This window comes from Lycium barbarum, chromosome 2 (assembly GCF_019175385.1).
Source record: "Lycium barbarum isolate Lr01 chromosome 2, ASM1917538v2, whole genome shotgun sequence".
NCBI lineage: Eukaryota > Viridiplantae > Streptophyta > Magnoliopsida > Solanales > Solanaceae > Lycium > Lycium barbarum.
In genome coordinates, this window is record NC_083338.1 from 142,345,822 (window position 1) to 142,363,216 (window position 17,395).

Below are 17,395 nucleotides of genomic sequence, written 5' to 3' on the forward strand. Positions count from 1 at the left end.
GTAGAAAATTCTCATATTCGTAAAAAAAATAATAATAAAAAAAATCATAGTTTAAAACATGTTCATCATATCATACTCAACAAAGCTTAGATAAAAACATTCAATTCATATCTCAAGTAGCGATTACTAGAACGGAAAAGAGCCAAAATTACCCATGAACTTTGGGAAATAGTTCATTCATACCCTTCGTTATACTTTAGGGCCAATTATACCCTTACCGTTATACTATGGGGTCAATTATACCCTTATGTCTAACAGCTGCCACGTGGCATCATCCCAGCCCTTCAAAATTATTTTCCCCTCAAATAATTTTTTACCCACTAAAATAACCCAACCCGACCCGATTTTTTTTTTCCAGCCCAGGGGTAATGGGTTGGGTTGGGTCTGTATCACTTTGGCTGGAAAAAAAAATTCGGGTCGGTTTGGATTATTTTAGTGGGTAAAATATTTGAGGGGAAAATAATTTTGAAGGGCTGGGATGATGTCACGTGATAGCTGTTAGACATAAAGGTATAATTGACCCCATAGACCATAGTATAACGGTAAGGGTATAATTGGCCCTAAAGTATAACGAAGGGTATGGATAAACTATTTCCAAAGTTTAGGGGTAATTTTGGCCCTTTTCCGTTACTAGAAAACAACAATTTAGATTTACAAGCACACGTTTTAAATAAAGCAAACTTTTAATCACACCCTCTTTGCATGTTTAAATTTTAAGATTCTTAAAGCATTCACGATTAATTTAAAATTGTATTGTTTATCAAAATTGATCAAGAGATTATTCACTATTCAGTTAACTTCAACGAAGTAAATTGAACTCCGCTTGATCCAATAATTATCAATTACTCGACAATCTCAAAAAGAAAATGCATCAATTAGGATAACTCACTCATTAAGATTCACAGTCTCAATTAATCATACAATTATTGTCCATCTCAAATCGAAATTTATCTCAATTCTAAATCTCAAATTTTAGCATTAAAATAGCAAATTCTTTAATTAATTCCTTTACTAGTTTAACAGTTATTGAGAATCTGAGATGCAAGATTTCATTCAAATTTTTCTTAACAAGTGTTTTCGTTATCACTATTTATCATCTCATGTCCTTTTTAAAATAACTTTTTTTTTAATTTAATGCGAATACATCATCTAGAAGCGTAAGACCAAATATATTTCAGAAAATGAATGGTTTACACCTTTGCTTAACATAAACAATATGATACAACAAAATTTTCACAATGTGATCAATCTTATATTCGTTTGAAACTTTTAAATTTTATCATGAAACGGATTTGAAATGCATAACTTTTACTTCTTTGTTATTGATCATGTCCTAATCACTCATAAGTCACATCCTAATCATAAAAAAACATTTTCATGTAATTGCAAGCATAATCTATGCATACTAGAGGTCAAAATATTATAACGTGCAATTTGATGTATTAAGTTCACTTTGATTTTCTATGTCAAGTAATAACGCCCATATAAGTAGAAGGTGATACGACTCAAATTATAAGATAATTCAATTAATACAAAGCTGATCATATTAGCATAATATCTTGTTAGTACTTTTCTTTTTAATATACTCTTTCAACTTATTTAAGCTATATTTCTGTGGTTGATATTCCATTTAAATTTTCATTCTTTAATTTTCTAAAACTGAAAATTTGAATTCAAATACAGGTAAGATGTATACGAGGGACAAATTGAAACTTAAGTACTAAGCATTTTTAGTAACAATTTTTTCATAAAATTTAGGAAATTAGAATACTTAAGGTGAAGGATCTATGAAATCTAAAATATAAATAACAAACTTGTAACAACTTTTGACTCATTGGCGAACAGTCAAAAATGAAAGGTCCAATTTTCTTAAGCTTCTTTAATAGGTGTAGCTTCTTTGAATTTCATAACTTGTCCTTAAAGACTTTATTTTTTTTAATAGAGAATCATGCAGCTGTCAAATATAAAATACTAGTACTAGAATAGTAGAATATAAAAAACACCCTAATAGTCAAGTCATCTCTACTAATAGAAGCAATATTTAATTTACATTAAAGAAACAAAAGAACAAAAACATTTAATTGTTTCAGAATTGTTCCTTTCCACAACAATTTTCTTTGGGCCGAAGTAATCAAATCAATAAACTAAACCCAAAAAGTCCAAAAACCGAAAGTCATAATTAAACCTTAATATATCAGTATTAACATAATCCAAAATCCTCGTCAGCATGTCACACTTCCCACGCACCCATTTTATAAATTCCCCAAAACACCCTTCACATGAAACAAACCCGTTACTCTAATAACCGACCTAAACAAAAGGGTATAACCGTCATTTCACTAATTCGTCTTCACCACTCAACTATAAATATCAAGGCGGCAAAAGCAATCACTTTCCAGAAGTTCTTAACTTGTTGAAAAGCGTGGTGTTACGTAGAGAGCTTCTCAAACATATTTCTGTACAGTTTTTCGAAATTCTGTATCTCTTTGCCATGAATTTGAATTATTTGATGACCAAAAAAACTCCTATCAATTCCAGTAGAATTCAGGTACGCGGCAATGACGGTGTTGTGTCACCTGTTGGCGATGATATCCATGTTGTTGCACCGGTTGTCGATGGAAACAAACTGAAAATTCAGGTCCCTGTAATGGAGACACGTGGCAGCACTGATGGGGATAATAAAATGAGAATTGAGGTACCTATACCGAGGAACTTGCTGTTTCAGCCGGCTAGAATGGGGGACACGTGTCATGATCATGCGCTTTTATTAGTTCAGAATTATGGGAATTTTAAGATTAGTGGGAAACCGGCTAGGTTTATGTTTTATAAGGATGGATTATGGGAGAATTTTGAGGAGAATGTAATGGATTTGATGGTATCAGGTTTTGTTAGTGGTAAACCTGTGTTTGAAGTGGAAGTGGAAGGGTTTAATAGTCTTTTTGATTTTTATAGGATGTTAGAAATTGACTTGAAAACAGGGAAAGAAAGGTCTATCTCTTGGATTGATGTTAATGGTCAGTGTTTTTTCCCTAAAATGTTCATTGATGATGAGGGTTTAGAAAATGTAGATAAAAAGAGTAAGGAAAAAATCGGAGTTTCGAAGGTTAATGAAAATTTAGAGAATCCCAAGATTGAAATTGAGTTAAGAATGTTTGAGAATAAAGAAGAGTTGAGGTTAGGAAAGAGGAAAAGGGAAAGTGAGGAAAACGAAGCGCGTGTTGTGTTTGGTGAAATGAGTTCACCAAGGTGGCCTAAGGTAAGGCCAATGAGGGAAGATGAGAGGTGTTATCAGATGGTAAAGGGTTTTCTGGTGTCGGGTTTGAGAGGAGTTTACGCTGGTGTTATGATCACTGCGGTTCATCAGTGTATTAGAACGGGTCCAATGGAAATGGCGCGGTTTGAGGTTTTTAAGAAGCATGTGGAGATTGTAAGGAGAGTTAGAGGAGGGGACCCTAATGTTGTATATGCTTGGTATGGGGCGTCGGCTAAGGATGTGGACAGCATTATGCGTCATGGGTTTGGAATGCCTAGCATGGAACGCGGTTCTAATACTCATGGCGTTGGTATATACTTGTCGCCTGTACGCGCACCACAAAATAGGTATACTGCTCTTGAACTTGCCTTTTTCAGACTAATACCAATCGGAGCAATTTCATGAATAAAATGTGACCAATTAACCAACCAAGAAAGCCACTTGTTATAAATAAGATCTTGTTGTTGCATCGAAAGAGATGAATGTTGACTAATCTTGCTAATGTTGAACTTGGTAAAATAAAATGGTTGAATAATTGAAAAATGATATTATTCAGGAATACACATTGAATGCTGAGATTACACATTGAATTTCTGGTAGTAGATCCATAGTTCTTTTTTGGTGTTCTTTTAATTGCGCGTGTTCATTAATTTTTGTTACTTGTTATTGGTTAATGTGTGTAGTGCAATGATGTCTGCGGAAGATGAATATGGTGAAAAGCATATCATTTTATGTCGAGTTATATTAGGAAAGTCTGAAAAGGTTGAGTTAGGATCTCAGCAGTTGCGACCGTCGAGTGTGGATTTTGATACCGGGGTTGATGACTTGACGAATCCAAGGTGGTATGTGGTGTGGTGTGGCAATATGAACACCCATATTCTACCTGAGTGTGTCGTCAGTTATAAACCTCATATATCAGGTAAACATTGCTCCTGTCTTTTATTCTTTCTGTTTCGGTTACTTTTGAATGTCGTGAGATAAACGGGACACTCAAGTGCAAATACAGGTCTTCAACCGAATGTTCCTTCTCCTTTGAGTACATTAATATCCAAGCTAAATAGTTCGCTTCCGCCACCAAAAGCGCTGCAGTTGCAATGTTTGTATAGCTCCTATCGGGTAAGTTTGCATTTTCCCTTTTTAACACTGGTTATTCAAGGATTTATTATATACAGGTGGTGAATCTGGTTTCAAGACCATTGTTTTGATCTTGACTTCTCATTCAAATTGTTCACAGGAAAGCAAAATTGCAAAAGAAATTTTCACGAGACAGTTACGATCTGTTGTTGGAGATGAGATGCTGCGTTCAATTATTCTGGAAATCCGTGGCTGAGATGAGGTTCTTTTAGTGTATAATTTTTGTTGGGAGAAAATGGGATGTGTTCTCATTCATACTTCCATCTTATATAAACAAAGTGTAATGTTACCTTTACAGAGGGAAAGCTCAGCGGTAGGAAGCAGGATACACCTTAGAGACTTACATTTCGTCTTTGTTGTAGTTTTCTTAAAGTTGTTGTAGTGATATTACTAGAACTTTCAGGACGTTTTTTGCCTTTTAGTGGAAGTAAAACCTGTTCAAACAAGTACATGTTTTTCATGTCTGTGTGTTCTGCATGTGAAATTTTATTTGGGAATTGTCTAGCGCTAGTGTGCAACTCCCGCCTTCTTTTAGCGAGGAGGCTTGAGTATGGCTTCAGTGAAACATGAAGAAATGGTTTATCTTACAGCTTTTTCCTTGTTTCCATTCTTCATGTCCTTTGGATATTTTGCGGAAATTTTTAACCATTTCTTTTTTATTTTTATCTATATTATTCTGTGCAACTTTGGAGACTTCAAAATATTTACGTGGTTTGCAGAATTTTCTCAGAATTAGCGGCTTAAGTTAATCCTTGATCTTTCCTGTGTTTGAATGGTTAATTGATCAGGTCCTTGCTTTACTCGTACATGATGCATATACGTACTATTGCATGGGGGAAGTTTCTTTTTGAAGCATTCCATGTTAGTGAAGCTCGAGGCATGAATTCTAGTGAAGTGCCTGTTTTTGAGCTTTGATTAGGATGCTAGACTATTTTAACAAACACTCCCTCTATTTCAAGTTATGTGACCTATTTTTCAGTTTGTTCCAAAAAGAATGCTCTCTTTTTAAATTTGGGAACAACTTATGTTAAACTTCCCATTTTTTTCCTTAATGACAAGCTTTTGTAGCCACACAAATTTCAAAAGTGTCTGTAGCCACAAAAATGTTTTGGCATGTCTAACAGCACAAGTTTCAAAAGTTCCCTTTTTTTTCTTAAACGTCGTGCTCAATCAAATGGGGTCGCATAAAATGAAATGCCTGGTGTAATTGATTCGATACATGGTTATAGGGACCTTGCTTTGTGTTTACATGATTCATGTAAACTAATATTATGCATGTAAGAAGTTCCGTCTCAATAGTAAGTATTCCAGCTTGTGTAAAGCTACGTGCTTTATATGAGGTGCCTGCTTTCGAGCTGTGATGAGGGTGGCAGCCTATATTAACAGATAGTTGGTTGAGTATTGATTGATAGCCAGTTTGTGGTTAAGAACCAATTGAAGTGGGTCTCTTGCAATGATGTTTCGCTTTCTGGTGAGTGGAAACGGTCACTTGCATGTCTACTTTCTGATGATATGTTGTATGTCCTTGTGTGCATGACTTTTTTTTTTTCCTTGAACAACAACTGTGTTCAGATCCTTGGATTTCACCGGAAGAGAAGCATTAGAAATCTTCTTGCAGTTGGTTGGTTATCTGCTAAATGTTGTGTGTATTATGCCATGGCGTTGAAGGATACATGTCTTGCCTGTTCTTAGGATGAGATTAAGATCTTATTACCACTTGGAGGTCCTTGCATAGTCATGATAAAGGTAAAATATGTCAAGAGAAGATGTTTTAGCAATTTCCGTAAACTAAGTAACCAGAAGCAACTCACGTGATCAGTTGTTGCTAGTGGCATATAAGCAAATGATATGTTCCATGACAGGTGGCAAATATGACACGGGAGTATGATGTGGACACTTAGGTGCTTAACCCTCATGCTTGTGTCGCTTATCAAAAGATGGGGTATGTTACCTTTTAATGAAGTAGGCGTATTTGCACGTCTAGTGGATGTTTTAACTTCTCGAGGCTGGCTGCTTTTTAATGGAATTAGGGTTAGATATCTAGCTGTTTTCTGTGTGAGAACGAAAATTACACGCTGAAATATGTCACATACTAGACCTCTGGCCATATGATTAGGGTTTGAAAAAGTTATGTAGCAGATAGGGTTACGGTTATAACAGCTGATGGCAAGTGGCAATAGTGCATTTGTAAATTATGTCAGCATACTGGCGGTAATGCTGTTTGGAGTTCCAATATTTTCAGCACATTGTTTTCCATAAATATAAGAATGCATAGTTTTTAAGTGTATATTGGTCTATACCATCCACCAACTACATGTACTGCGGTGGAATTTGACAGTGTTCGGTGGAATTTGACAGTGTGGACTGTATCCATTTAGTGGGTAGCATATTTAGCTTGATGAATGATTTAAAGATGCTTAATTAGGTTAATAAGTCTCTACTCGTATGCTGTAGAGGGCATGTCAGATATATTTGGCAAATGCAACACATTAAATGTGAGTTTCAACCTTCCATTGATGGCCAACCAGGGCAGACCTTATTCTTAAGCTTGGAAACCTGAACAAAAACTATTGGGTTAGGGTTTACAAACCAGGAGGTGCTTAAGATTTTACAGCTTGAGCGGACGTGCTTTAGTTCGGCAGCCTATTGGAAAATACAGGATGTAGCTCTATTTCTTAATTTGGTGGGTAGTATATTTAGCTTGATGAATGACTTAGAAATGCTCAACTAGGTTAACAAGTCTCTACTCGTAAGCTGTAGAGGGCATGATAGATAGTTGGAAAAATGGAACACATTAAATTTGAGTTTCAACCTTCCTGCTATGGCCAACCAGGGCCGACTTTATTCATGAGCTGGAGACCTGAATAAATATCCATTGGGTTAGGGTTTGTAAACCAGGAGGTGCTTAGATTTTACAGCTTGAGTGGACGTGCTTTAGTTCGGTGGCCTAATTGGCAAATATAGGATTCCGTTCCATGTCTAAATTTAGTGGAGATAGTATATTTGGCTTGATGAATGATTTAAAGATGCATAACTAGGTAACAATCTCTATTCATAAGCTGTAGAAGGCATAACAGATAGTTGGGAAAAAGAAAAAAAAGCTGCATTGAAGTAATGTTTAACTTAGGTTTCTGTTGGAAGATTTTCCAAGACTTAGTGCCAAAACAAGCTATATTAAGATAATATTTAACTTAGGTTTCTGTTGGAAGATCTCCCAAGATTTCCCAAGCCAAAACTAGCTATGTAGCAGTAAGAAAATCATAATTTCCTTGCAGTGCCCATATTCACTTTGGTGCATTGCAGTTTTTGTTTGTTCAGTTACTTACTGTGCGTCTTCATCTGTTTGTTATTTCTCTGGAATGGACTGTAAGTTGGGATAGACCTGATATTTCTTCGTTCATCACAAGGTTCAAGAGTCTACTAGATGTTTCTATCCCTCTCATAGATGTTGTGTACCTTAACTTTCACTCTTAATGTTTTCTTCTAGTACATACCTGACCCTCAACTTTTATTTTTTTGTTCGCTCATGTACTGTTCTCTCAAATCATTGTAGAGGATTAGTGTAATTTGAGCACTTTAGTTGGGATCCAAGGGCAGAGATCTTTGCTTCGTGCGTAGTTTGAAAACTTGGAGGTATTCATAGAAGACTGAATATGATGGAGAAATGTGCAAAAAGATCATAAAGTGACATTTGATCCATGTTATTGGTATATCTTGAATGAGCCACCTTTTCTTGTAAAGTAGATACTACAACTACTGCTAGGCCTTAGTCCCAAACAAGTTGGGGTCAGGTATATGAACTCTCACTGACCTTATTCTCCGTTGAAGCTCAATTCATATCATTATCATAAAGCAATGTAATAAGTTTTAGTAATAATAATAATTATTATAATAATAATAATATTAAAATGTTCTTTATATTTTCACTGGCACATATAAAGCTATGATAAGGTCAAGAATCAAGATACTCCTAGAAAAGCAATAGGTTGAAAATTCTCGTCTAACGAGACTAGAACTTACTCCCTATTAGTAGATATTACATATATGGATCTTTTTCTTCATCTTTCCCATAAATTAGATGACTCGGTGAAGTTATCTTGTGGGTTTTAGCTTCTCTTGCTTGGAGGAACGACATGAGTTTGAAAATGTGGTACTTCGGTGTCAGGTGAATTATGCGGTGGTCGGTTTCTTTTCTATTTCCACCTTTAACTACCATTAGTCCAAAAGGTATCTCATCTTTCTTTTTCATGAGCGCACGTGTTTGGTGGAATCTATGAAAAACAAGAGTTTAGTCTTTCACCTTCACTCTTTTTTCATGAGTTTGCAACTAGTTGGCATGCTTTCCTCATGAGCAAGTACCTTCTTGCTTGATTTTCCAAATAGTGGAAGTATTGTCATGGAACTACTCATTTTAATTTAAGCTATTAATTTCATTGTTCATGGATTCGCCAATATTTGACATTATTTCTCATACACACTCTATTACTTGAAATTTCCCTACAGATAAAATAATTACCAGAAAAGTATTATGACAAGTTAAATAGCATGAATGTTGATATATAACATAGTGGCTAAATCTACCATGTACCAACTTATTGCGACTGATCTGAGGTGCCGAGTCTTGTTTCCTTTCTGATAGAACAGATAATTTATTTGAGCATATTCCTCATCCCCTGTGATTTGGAGTAATAAGTGGTGATTGTTGGACTATGGACGCGATATCGTGAAGACCCATCAGTTAGCTAGATTTGATTGGTAGTTATTACCGTCTCATAATGGCATCAGTTGTTGGTAAACTATTAATTACATATAAAACTCTAATCAAATTTTTGCTGTTTAATAGATTACAGTACATTACAAGAATCTGGTTACCTGAATCTGAGTGACAATTAGATACTCCCATGGGTATATCTTTAATGGATGTAGGCTATCTTCTGGTCTCCTCTATTTTTTTCCTAACCGTAACAGTTATTAAAAGGGGAAAAATGCTAACATCTCTTATTACATTTTTGTTTTGTCTTGTTTCTCCTTTGTAACGGTCTTCTGGCTTTTCTTTCGGGCTACAATCTTCTTGGACTTGGATAATTCATGTCAGAGTGCCCATTGTACCAGCTTGTTTCTTCATTATATTTCTCATAAACAAGCACTGTTTCATAAGTTTCCTTGCCAATGAAATAATTAGCACAAAAGTAGAATACAGATATTTTGTAGCGCACTTGCTAAATTTACAACGTATCAATTATTTGTGACTTGTAACATGCTGAGAATCATAAGAAATTCTTTGTTGGTTATATGGGAGACATTCTTCCTTAAGGGGTCTCCATCAACATGTTACGAAGCTCTAGTCTGGTATGTTGCTCATCCTATACAATTTGGGGCAGTTGGACTCTGAATGGAAAACATCGTGAAAACTTATCAGTTTTGTCTGGTAGTAATAACTCTCATAATCACATTAGTTGTTTGTAAAGCATTAATTGCACCTGACAACTGTGATCAAAATTTGGCTTTTAGTAGATTAGAGTACATTAAAAATCTGATTATGCACAAAAAAGAAACAGGTATCTGATTAAGTGAATCTTACTCCTTATTAGGTACCCTTTAGGCTAATTTCTGCTCTCTTCGGTGGTACCTTAGCTTATTATCTATTGAAAGGAAAAAAAAGTAAAGCTATCTTAGAAATGTTGTTTGATTGTATATCTTCTATCCTTGGGTATTGGTCTTACTGACTTCACATTAGGCTCAAGGTCTTATTGGACTTGGATGCTTTATGTTAGGGTGCGCAAGGTCTCAGCACTTGTTTCCTTAATGGAGTAGTTTCACTTGTCAAAGGTGGGCGTCTTCTATTCTCATCACTCTTGTGGTTTGTTCGTCATATCATCCTTATATCAAGGAGTGGAAAAAGAAAGAGATCACATTTTTCTTTGTCTGTTGTCTGATCTCTTGCCACTCACATTGACTGGTTAACTAACGTCTTTCCGGAGCTAAGGCATCGGTAAACCTAATTCCTTCACGTATTAAGGTACTCTTGTACAAGCTCCTTTTGTTTAATTTTCGTTTTTTTACTTCTGATAAGTGTCTTGCAGAAGAAGAACGTTGCAGCATCTTTTCCTTGATGTCTCATTAGCTGATCGAAATATCGGATTGCCTGAACAACTGTACTTCAGCACGTTTTGCTGTAGGATGAGTAAGCAAAGAGTATAATGCTAGTGGGTGCTTACAGTTTAGTTATATTTCTGGATCTTTAGTGGAGCTTTCTTACGGCTGGTTGCTACATGAGGAGGAAAAGGTGGTCTACTTTCATGAGCAAAATAGTTGCTCCAAACTGCCTCTTCTGCTTTTCTTTTCAAGGTTTATCTGTTATTTTCCTAACCAACTATTCATCTGCACTATTGAAATGATTGGTCCAAGTATGTTCTTTCCGACAGGTTATCTTGTTCCAGCGTGCAAGATAGCTGGCTGTCCCCAGCTGTTGCTTCAGAGTTCATCTCATATGTCAAAGGGGTATATGTCTTGAGTGCATTCTTTTTAACAGGTTCTGTTACACTCCTCTCTCTAGCTGCCTTTCCATTTGACACTGTCCTGATTGCTTGGCTAGGAGTTGTATTGGTAGATGAGCAGTGTGGGGAGGACTGCAGAGTAGTTAATGGATTATCATTACGTAATAAAATTTTGTAGTTTCTGGATCACATAGGTCAGAGCTCCTAAAATTTAAAGAAAGAAGAATCGGTTTTCTTCCTTTCTTGGTGTATGTAGAAGACTGAATCCAATCAATTCCTGAGAACGGTTACCAATTTTGAACTTTTCGAAATATCCTTCATCTCAACCACTTATATGTCATCTTTTCGACCTTGCTTTTGTAGGAGCAAGTCAGAAAGGTTGAGGGGTAGCACCAGCATATTATTTTGTCTGCAATTGCCACGTTGATCCTCATATGGTGGTGCTTTTGTTGCTCTTATTACAGTTTAGTGATTTAGTCAGACCACTATGTTTTAGCTAGTATTCTTGTCTAAACTAATTGAGATAGTAGATATGTGAAAACTGAAGTGAGGAAATAAAAAGAAGGCCAATGTGTGTTTTATTCAATAAACATCATGATGTAGTCCACAAATTGCAATTGAGAAGTCTGGAGGGTTTGTGATGATTTTTCAATCTCTTTTACTAGATAATCTGAAACTAATCAATTCATATTTCAGGATGGCAAGAAGTTAAATGTAAGACACCAAGTATTTATTTTGCTGGCTCATTGAGGAAGGTTTTGTGATTTGCTACTGCAGGGTGGAGATACTAGAATTTGAAATTTTACAACCTACTTTCAAAACGAATGGGTAGGACTAAGACATTTTTTAAAATCAGTAGTTGATTTTGAGCCGTCTACACTCAAGTCTCTCTAGGAGTTCGGAGCAGGTATTTGATTATTCCTATGGTTTGGATCACCGGAGAAGTGCTCCATGTTGGTAGGTATATCAGATGTTTTCTGTGGATGATGATCTGGACAGCAGTAGTGGCGGTGTGTTAACATTCTTTCAACTATCTTCATTAAAAAAAAAAAAATCTTGACTAAAAATGAGCTTAAAAAGGACTCTGTCCCGTAGTGTGATCTACTTAGTAGCGACCAGACCACGCCACACAAATTCACGCACCGTTTCTTTTCTAATATTTGGGGATGTGAATAACTCATAATTTTTTGCAATTTTTTTGTAGGATGCATTATGGTATCCCGTATGTGGTGAGATGTGAATAACTTATCCGGAAGAGAGTGAAGTGCAGAAAGGACATTATGCCCATAGCTCATCATGGGGGCTGGGCTGTATATGGACTTCTCTGCTCATACAGCTCTCGGCCAACAAGCAGTCAGCCTTCCTTTACAAGGAATGAGATTTTGGATAATTGTTCTTCACACAGGCAAATATCTTCTTGATATTGCCGGACAATCAGAGTTTACCCGTGCAAAAGGAGCTGACAAATTTCTTCTTGATATCACCGGACAACCAGAGTTTACTATTGAAAAGAGAACACGAAATGCTAAGTAGGACATCTGAACCGGCATCCTAGGGAAGTCCTAAACAGAGATTGGGATTGGATAGGATTGGGCTTATTTTAAGTGTTTTTTTGCTTTTAAGCTCTTTTTTACTTTTTGTGGTGTTAGGGAAAAACAAAAAGTGCTTTTTAGGCAAAAAAAAATACAAAAATAAACTAAAAGTCAAAAGTTGAGTACTCCCAACTTATGACTTTTGGCTTTTTAGCTTATTAGCTGTTTTAAAAAAGTCAATCCAAACACCCTGTTACACTGTTTTTCTTAAAATTTTACTCCTATGTTAATATAGCTGTTGGTCTGAGAAGGCTTTAGCTCTGGTCAATCACCTTAAGTTGCCCCTTGATGTATTTAGTTTGAGGGGGTGTACTCGAGCTAATTTTTTTTGTTAAACATGTTGGTACGTAGTGTGAGAAATGGAGACGTTTTCTGCATTGGTTCTCTGTGCGTCTCCAGCAAGAAATGTGCTAGACTTTTTCTTTTTTCCCTTTAGTAAAGATATGTACTGCAGTTGCATCACCTTTTTCTTATCTTGGGGGTTAGGAGTCTTTGTATTACATGTCTGTTGCGGAAACCTTGATATAACATGGTGTAACGTGGTGATGGATAGTTCATGTTGTGCTAGTTCCGTTGAGGTGATTCTATCGGAAGCTGGATGTTGAGGTGAATAGACTTGTCTTGTAGGTTTTGTAACTCTTTGAATGCAGCAACGGCAACGGTAGATGCGTGGCTTCACCTATTGGTTTTGTTGTTAATAGTTTATGATACAGTGGCTGTGGATGTCTTCTGTGAGGGATGATGAATTGTATTTGTATGGCGTGTTACCTTTGTAATAAACAAAGGATAGAGGAAGTCATCAGCAATCCGTTGTAGTCTAGTTGGTTAGGATACTCGGCTCTCACCCGAGAGACCCGGGTTCAAGTCCCGGCAACGGAATGATATACTTTTTCTTCTATCTTTTTGTTTCCCTCCCTGGTGCAATATTTCTGTTGGGGGTAATTTCGGGCTTAGAGCTGAGACACAATATACTTCAGCTGGGGCATCTATTGGGTTTCTCTATAGAATGGGCATTACCATACAACTCAGTTTCTCCATAGTTCATAGCATTTCGCAATTTGATTTGTACCAACCAAATCAAATATGAAGGACTTGGTTTTCCATACCACTTAATAATGGTGTTTGGTTTAGAAACAAGAGCAACTTTCGTGGAAAAAACAAGTCAGCTGCAGGCAACCAAGAGAAAATCTTGGTAGTTTGAAAAAAATCCCATAACGCTACTGGATTCATAATTTTCGGAATTCAGTTCGCAGAAATACTTTTCCAATCAAAAAATATTAGATGATCTCGGGAAAACGTCAACAATGGCAGATAAATGTGCGAAACATCTCGCATTTATATGCAACGGATACAACCCAAAGAATGTAATGTAAGCAGTCTATTCTGGCGCAAATATCAATAATTGATTTCACATTTCAAACCGATAGGTTATACGGAATTCGTTACTGATATTAGAAGAATGTAAAGAATAAGCATTGATTCCAAAGAACATCACATATAGTAAAACAACTCTAGACCCACACGTCGGTCAAATCCATGCTTACATTCTTCAGATTCTGATTCTGATGGAGATTTAAAGTTCTGCCTGCAACCTGTTTGATGATTTGCCTGAGAGAAAATTTCATTAGTTGAGCCTCTCACCTCCTATTTTCATGCATAACCTTATTTCAAGATAGTTGCTTATGGCTTTTGCGGCCAGTGGCCAGTCCTCCGGTGGGGCTGGCCAGCAATTAACTTTTGCAACACCTAAGGAAGGAGTGATAACACAACCAAATGAGAACAAATTACAATATGCAAATCTCTTGAAGCCTACAGTTTCACATCCTGTTCCACCAATTGAGATCAAGCAAATATCTTTTCTTCATGGGGAGCCATATCTTAAATGGACTGAGGAGGAGGTCGAAAGAATGAATACCATTGAGAAACTACAACATGCTATTGTGGGTAAATTCTCTTATGGATGGCCAGAGATGGAGCAACTTGACAAACTTATTCCTGCACAATGTGGAATAAAAGGAGAATGTAAGGTTGGTTTCTTCAGAAGCAGGCATGTACTTATAAGATTATCATCACTAGAAGATTTTGTGAACTTGACATCAAAACCAGCGTATTATATTACTGATAAGGAGGAATATTCATATCAAATGAGGCCACTCATTTATGACTCCAAGTTCAAAATTGATGAGGAGACATCCAAGGCAATGGCATGGATCTCTTTTCCAAACCTATTGCCTACCTACTTTGTGAAGGAAGCTTTATTCTCTATGGCATCTGCAGTAGGCATACCAATACATCTAGACAGGGCCACCATCAACAAAACTAGACCTAGTTGTGCTAGGGTCAAAGTTTTGGTAGATCTACTATCAGATCTACCTAATTCAGTGAGAATGGATATAGAGGATGAAAAGACAGGAGCAATAAGAACTGTCAAGGTTAAAATTCACTATGACTACATTCCCAAGTATTGTTCAGAGTGTAAACTACAGGGCCATAATGAAGAAAACTGCAGGGTTATTAATCCAACACTGGGACAAGTGAGTGATGATCAAGAAAAGAGAACAGAAGCATCTGTTCAGGCTCAGGAAAAAAATAATGAAAGGAGAGTAAGTACCAAAGAAAGGGTTTCTGATGGACAACAAGGAAAAGAGAAGGAAACAAACAAAGAGGAGAAAATAGTGGGGAAGCAAAAACATGGAAATTCAAAGGAGAAAGAAAATGGAGGAAACATACAAACAAATAAGCAACACTACAGGGGATATCATAATTCAGCCAGAGTTTTACATAGTGGAAGAGTGCTTGGAAATCCGGGAAACTGGAATGCTATAAAAGATAATAGAATTCTTACCAAAGATGATGCATCTGGTAGCAGTAGCAAGGGAAAGAAAGTAGAAGCTCCAGGGAATACTTTGCAAACAAGCAACCAATTTGCAGCCCTATCAGAGTCGGGGCATCCAGAGGATAAAATTGTAGCAAATGAGGATCAGCAACCATATCCTGCAAAGAATACACATGAAAGTAAAAATGAGCAATATGGTGATAATGAAGAATTACAGAATTCTAATAAGGCTGAAGAAAGCAAGGGTGAACCTTTAGGGGATAATTTTGAACTGAAGGAATTAAACACTCCAACAAAGGTCAAGGGTAATAATGAACATGAGAATATGGGGGAGCAATCAGGAGATATGGAAGACATAAATAATACTTCACAGGTGGAAGAGGTGAATGGGGAAGAATTGAGGAAAAGGAAAATACAAGAAACATCATTACAAAAATCTAGTAGTGAACAAGAAAGTTCAAAAGTTCAATTTCATGAAGCTGGTAAGTTAGAAAGACCACAACATCTCTCAGCTGGAAAAGGTGGAGATGAATATGATAGTAAGCAGGGGGATAGAGTGGAGGAGACTGAGGGAAATAAAGAAGAGGCGGAAGGCAGTCAGGGGTTTCATTTCAGATGCTGGAGTCTTATGAATCTACTAAGGTTCATTATGGTGGAAACCGAGGAGATTCATTAATTTCTGATGGAAATGACTCAGGAAATTATGATACAGCCAATAGCGTAACAAATGCAGAGCAGGACCTGGGCAAATTGACAGAGCATATGGGAGTGAAATGTAAACCACCTGATGCAACAACTATAACAATTCACAATGGGAAGCAAGAACTTGAGCCTACTAGAGAAGCAGCATCACAACAGTTGAACAACACAGAAACAGTGCTACAAGTTCAAGTAGATAATAAGGAGCAACAATTGTATACTCAGAGCAAGCAATCATCACCAAATGCAAAGCTACAAGACATTGTGGCTCATAAAGTGACAGAAGTTGAAGTGCAGCTTGCTATCAAGGAATCACAACAATTAGAAGAGGATCAAGGGACTGAGATAGACCCTAAGTTAATCCATAAAGTCACTACTGAAGCTGGTTTATCCCCAAAAGCTATTGCAAAGAGTGAAAAAAATTCAAAAGTGCAGGATAAATCACAAACCAGGAGGGCTTCAAAGAGAGTTACTACCTCTAAGCATAAATGATAATTAAGGCTCTAATATGGAACATAAGGTCTGTTAATACACAACAGGCTTTTCAGAGGTTAATCATGCTTCAAAGGCAATACAAGTGTTTCATTGTTGCTTTAATGGAACCTTTTCAAAATTGTAGGCATCTTCAGAAGTATAAAAGATTGCTGGGAATGGAATTTGCCATTTCTAATGTTAATGGGAAGATTTGGATATTTGTGGATGCAAATGTACAGTGGCAGGTTTTGATGGATACAGAACAACAAATTACTTTGAGGTTCTTTCATCAAGACATTGGGAAAGATATGATTGCTACTTTTGTTTATGCAAAATGTGATGAAGAAGAAAGACTAGAATTATGGGATAGCATGTACCAATTAGCCAGTACCATGGACTTCCCCTGGATGGTTGGAGGTGATTTTAATGCTATTTTATCAGAGGATGAAAAATTGGGGGGCCTGCCTGTTACACTATCTGAGTGTGAAGATTTTGTATTTTGTGTAAATTCTTGTGGTTTATTTGATATGGGTTTCAAAGGAAGTCCTTTTACTTGGTGGAATGGGAGAGCTGCTGAGGATTGTATTTTCAAAAGACTTGATAGAGTTGTGGTTAATCTTCCATTTCAGGAGACCTTCCCTCAAATAGAAGTGGAACATCTATCAAAGACAGGGTCTGACCATGCTCCTTTGGTCTTATCTTGTGGAGAAGAGGCTGCTAATTTCATAAAACCATTTAGATTTCTGAACTTTTGGGCTCAGCATGAATCCTTTAAGGAGACTGTTAGGCAAAACTGGATAACACATTTTGCAGGATCTCCTTTTTTGGCTTTCAAGCAGAAGTTGAAAAATCTTAAAGGGGTTTTATCCAAATGGAGTAGAGACACATATGGAGATATCTTTCAACAGGT

General features: G+C 36.6%; 1 protein-coding gene and 1 non-coding gene across 22 annotated transcripts; both read left to right on the forward strand.

Moving 5' to 3' along the window:
• Positions 1 to 2,387: 2,387 nt before the first annotated feature.
• Positions 2,388 to 12,882, forward strand: LOC132627699 (inactive poly [ADP-ribose] polymerase RCD1-like). Of its 21 annotated transcripts, none has more exons than XM_060343247.1 (7): positions 2,388 to 3,600; positions 3,937 to 4,172; positions 4,260 to 4,369; positions 4,488 to 10,919; positions 11,248 to 11,321; positions 11,581 to 11,894; positions 12,089 to 12,882. In XM_060343247.1, exons 1-4 carry the CDS (start codon positions 2,492 to 2,494, stop codon positions 4,581 to 4,583), a joined length of 1,551 nt encoding a protein of 516 aa, XP_060199230.1. In that variant the 5' UTR covers positions 2,388 to 2,491; the 3' UTR covers positions 4,584 to 10,919; positions 11,248 to 11,321; positions 11,581 to 11,894; positions 12,089 to 12,882. The 21 variants fall into 21 exon arrangements, with proteins under 21 accessions (XP_060199230.1, XP_060199234.1, XP_060199239.1 ...); XM_060343251.1 differs by lacking the exon at positions 11,248 to 11,321 and having other exon boundaries at positions 4,488 to 10,735; positions 10,813 to 10,919; XM_060343256.1 differs by lacking the exon at positions 11,248 to 11,321 and having other exon boundaries at positions 4,488 to 10,735; positions 10,813 to 10,919; positions 11,662 to 11,894.
• A 400-nt stretch (positions 12,883 to 13,282) lies between these two features.
• On the forward strand, positions 13,283 to 13,355 carry TRNAE-CUC (transfer RNA glutamic acid (anticodon CUC)). Its single transcript has one exon. It is a non-coding gene; the product is annotated as a tRNA-Glu (tRNA).
• The last annotated feature ends 4,040 nt before the right edge of the window (positions 13,356 to 17,395 follow it).